At 43.1% G+C, this 3467-nt stretch overlaps 1 protein-coding gene across 1 annotated transcript; it reads left to right on the forward strand.

Annotated features, from left to right (window-relative positions):
* Positions 1-418: 418 nt before the first annotated feature.
* On the forward strand, positions 419-3211 carry LOC613515 (casein kinase I). The gene is given in 2 exon segments (XM_010821679.4): positions 419-2328; positions 2330-3211. Coding segments are annotated over 2 exon segments (1134 nt in total). The 5' UTR covers positions 419-1257; the 3' UTR covers positions 2393-3211.
* Positions 3212-3467: the final 256 nt, after the last annotated feature.

Below are 3467 nucleotides of genomic sequence, written 5' to 3' on the forward strand. Positions count from 1 at the left end.
CTTAGACATACCTCTCTTAGAGCAACTCAATACAAAGACACTATGGGACTAAAAGTAACTGCAAGAATACACGGTTGGGGCAAACTGTGGACACAAGATACAGACAAAAAAAACTCAACTGCCACTTTTGAAGAGAGTGGAGCAAAAACAGGGTGTAAAAGCAGGGTACTGAGCATGCCCCCTGCAAACCACCTAAGCCACCCCTCTGGCCCAGCCCCTGAACACACCCCTACCCTCACCCCATATAAGGAACAAGTTCACCTCCCCTCAGGGAGCGAGCAAGCAAGGGAATCTATTGTTTGTTCTTGCTCCCTGCTGCTGCTGCAGAGGCTCCAATAAAGCCTTGCATTAAAAACAATATTACCACTTCACCTCAGTTAGAATGGCTATTAAAAAAAAAAAAAAAAAGAGAGATAACAAGTGTTGGTGAGGATGTGGAGAAAAACCTGTTAATTTTTAAGTAGCTTATTTTTATATGTGTATAACGGAATATTATTCAGCCATAGAAAAGAAGGAAATTCTATTTTTGACAAGATGGATGGTACTATATGTGGAACCTAAAAGCCAAATTCATAAAAACAGGGTAGAATGGTGGGTGCTAGGGACTGCGGGAAAGGGGAAATGGGGGACTGTTAGTCAAAGGGTACCAACTTCCAGTTATAAGATGAATAAGTTCTGAGGAATCTAAATGAAGTTACAAGATAAATAAGTTTCTGGGGAAACGAATATTTTTTCCCCTTGGGAACCCAGTTTTTCTAGTTATTTGCCTTCATTTATTTTCCCAGCAGAATTTGTACGTTAAAAATATAAGACTCCCAGATTCCTTTCCCAGAATGCCCCGCGCTGCAGAAGAGGCTTCTGGGAGCTGGAGACATATTGGGTTGGCTGGTGCCGGACTCCCGAGATGGTGGCGTTTGTGGTGTAACGGAAGTCCCTCGAGCCCGTGGCAGCGGTTTCGCGGCCTAACTCAGTGCTCGCCTTTTTCACTGAGAAAGTGAGGCAGAGGTGGCAACCACCAGAAACCTAGTAACCTCGAGAACCCCCTCAACCATCAGCGGCTTGGCCAAAAGAAACTGACGGCAGCAGTGATCCGGTTCTGCTTGGCCTATTTTGGGGTCTGTAATCCCAAGAAAGAGCCAGCGGTTTCGGTTTCCTGCCGGCTTCCGCTGCTTTGCTCGGTGGACGAGCTCTCGAGGCCTCTATCTTCTCCTCAGAGGTGTCCGGGTTTAGCCCCAGCCTCCATCTTTGTCTCGAAGAATGGCGAGCAGCAGTGGCTCCAGGTCCGAATTCATTGCTGGAGGGAAATACAAGCTGGTAAGAAAGATTGGGTCTGGCTCCTTCGGGAAAGTCTATTTGGCGATCAATATCACCAACGGTGAGGAAGTGGCAGTGAAGCTAGAACCTCAGAAAGCGAGACAACCCCAGTTGCTGTATGAGAGCAGACTCTATAAGCTTCTTCAGGGCGGGGTTGGCATTCCCCGCATATGGTGGTATGGTCAGGAAAAGGACTATAATGTGCTAGTCATGGATCTTCTTGGCCCCAGCCTCGAAGAGCTCTTCAATTACTGTTCAAGACGGTTCACAATGAAAACTGTACTTATGTTAGCTGACCAGATGATCAGTAGAATCGAATATTTGCATACAAAGGATTTTATACACAGAGATATTAAACCAGATAACTTTCTAATGGGTGCTGGGTCTCACTGTAATATGTGTTTAGAATGTCAAGCAAGGAAGAGGAAAAGGGGCATGTCTGGTAGTACTTCTCAGGACCCAGCTTCCTCAAACTCAAACCAGTTATTCCTTGTTGATTTTGGTTTGGCCAAAAGGTACAGAGACAGCAAGACAAAGCAACACATTCCATACAAAGAAAAGAAAAGTCTCACTGGTACTGCTCGGTATGCTAGCCTCAATTCACATCTTGGTATTGAACAGAGTCGACGAGATGACATGGAATCATTAGGATATGTTTTGATGTATTTTAATAGAAGCAGCCTGCCGTGGCAAGGAATAAAGACTGCAACAATGAAGCAAAAATACGAAAAGATTTGCGAAAGTAAGATGGCCACACCTATTGAAGCTTTATGTAATGGATTTCCCTCAGAATTTGCTACGTACTTAAACTATTGTCGTGGACTGCGCTTTGAGGAAGCCCCGGATTACACCTACCTCAGGCAGCTTTTCCGCAGTCTTTTCAGGACCCTGAATTACCAATATGACTACGCATTTGATTGGATATTAAAGCAGAGAGCAGCACAGCAGGCAGCCTCTTCAAGTGGGCAGGGTCAGCAGGCCCAAACCGCCACCACCACAGGCAAGAAAACTGACCAAAAAAAAGAGTAACATGAAAAGGTTTGTAAGCCCGAGTCAAGGAGCAGAAGCAGCAGAGTAAGATGATTGCAGCAGCATGTTTCTCCCCAAATCTAGAAATTTTCGTTCATATGTACACTGGCCAGTGACTGTGGACAAACGTTCACTTGGGGTAAAGAACGTAATTTAAGTATAAACTGGCTCTGGGCAGCATTGGTGATGCAGTGTGCTGAGTTGTAGCCGCTGTAATTGTGAATATTAATGAGATTGTGAAACGTGTTGTCCAGTTTTTTGTTGCATTCTTTCAGGTGGAAAAGTTAACTGGTTCACACACACATTGGTGGAGAAATTGTGCATATGCCAGTTTTTTGTTAACATCGTTTATTTTCAACTATGTTGCTTTGAGATCTCGTTTCAGAAACAGGGCATGAACAGTCTTCTGCCACAGTTGAGATGGTTGTGCTACTGCTACTGCTGCTGCTGCAAAGTCGCATCAGTCGTGTCCGAATCTGCGTGACTCCATAGACGGCAGCCCACCAGACTCCCCCGTCCCTGGGATTCTCCGGGCAAGAACACTGGAGTGGGTTGCCATGAGACGGTTGTAAATGCTCACAATTGTGCATTCTTAAGGTCTATTCACCCCTGGGTTCCGCAAGTTGTTCACTTAAAACATTTTTTAAATGGTTGGTTTCTTGTTTGCAAGGCAGCTGATACGGTAGCAACCAAAGATTCCGGTGTTCCTGCATATGAAAGACTCTGCTTGCTTACCTGTGCTGAAATAACACCGTTAAAGTGAAGACTTAAGAAAAACACATTGACTACTAGATTATCTGTAGGACTCTTGTTAACTCTGTAATGTTCTTGGTATTTAAAAAAGCATATTTGTCACAGAAATTTAACATTTTACAACTGAACATGTATGTGTGTTGCTTAGATTAATTAATCATTATAAACATTTGTATGATGTGGGATTTTTTTATTTTGAAATGTGTTTTTTACAAATTATAAACAAATGTAGAACATTGCTTGGCACACTGTAGGCTATCACTAAATACTTGTGTGAATGAATATATTTTGCATATTTTTAAACTTTATTCTTAAGTAGCTTATCTTTCCTCATGATTATTAGAAATTGAATATCTTACATGCTCTGTTTA

This window comes from Bos taurus, chromosome X (genome assembly GCF_002263795.3).
Source record: "Bos taurus isolate L1 Dominette 01449 registration number 42190680 breed Hereford chromosome X, ARS-UCD2.0, whole genome shotgun sequence".
NCBI classification, from domain to species: Eukaryota; Metazoa; Chordata; class Mammalia; order Artiodactyla; family Bovidae; genus Bos; species Bos taurus.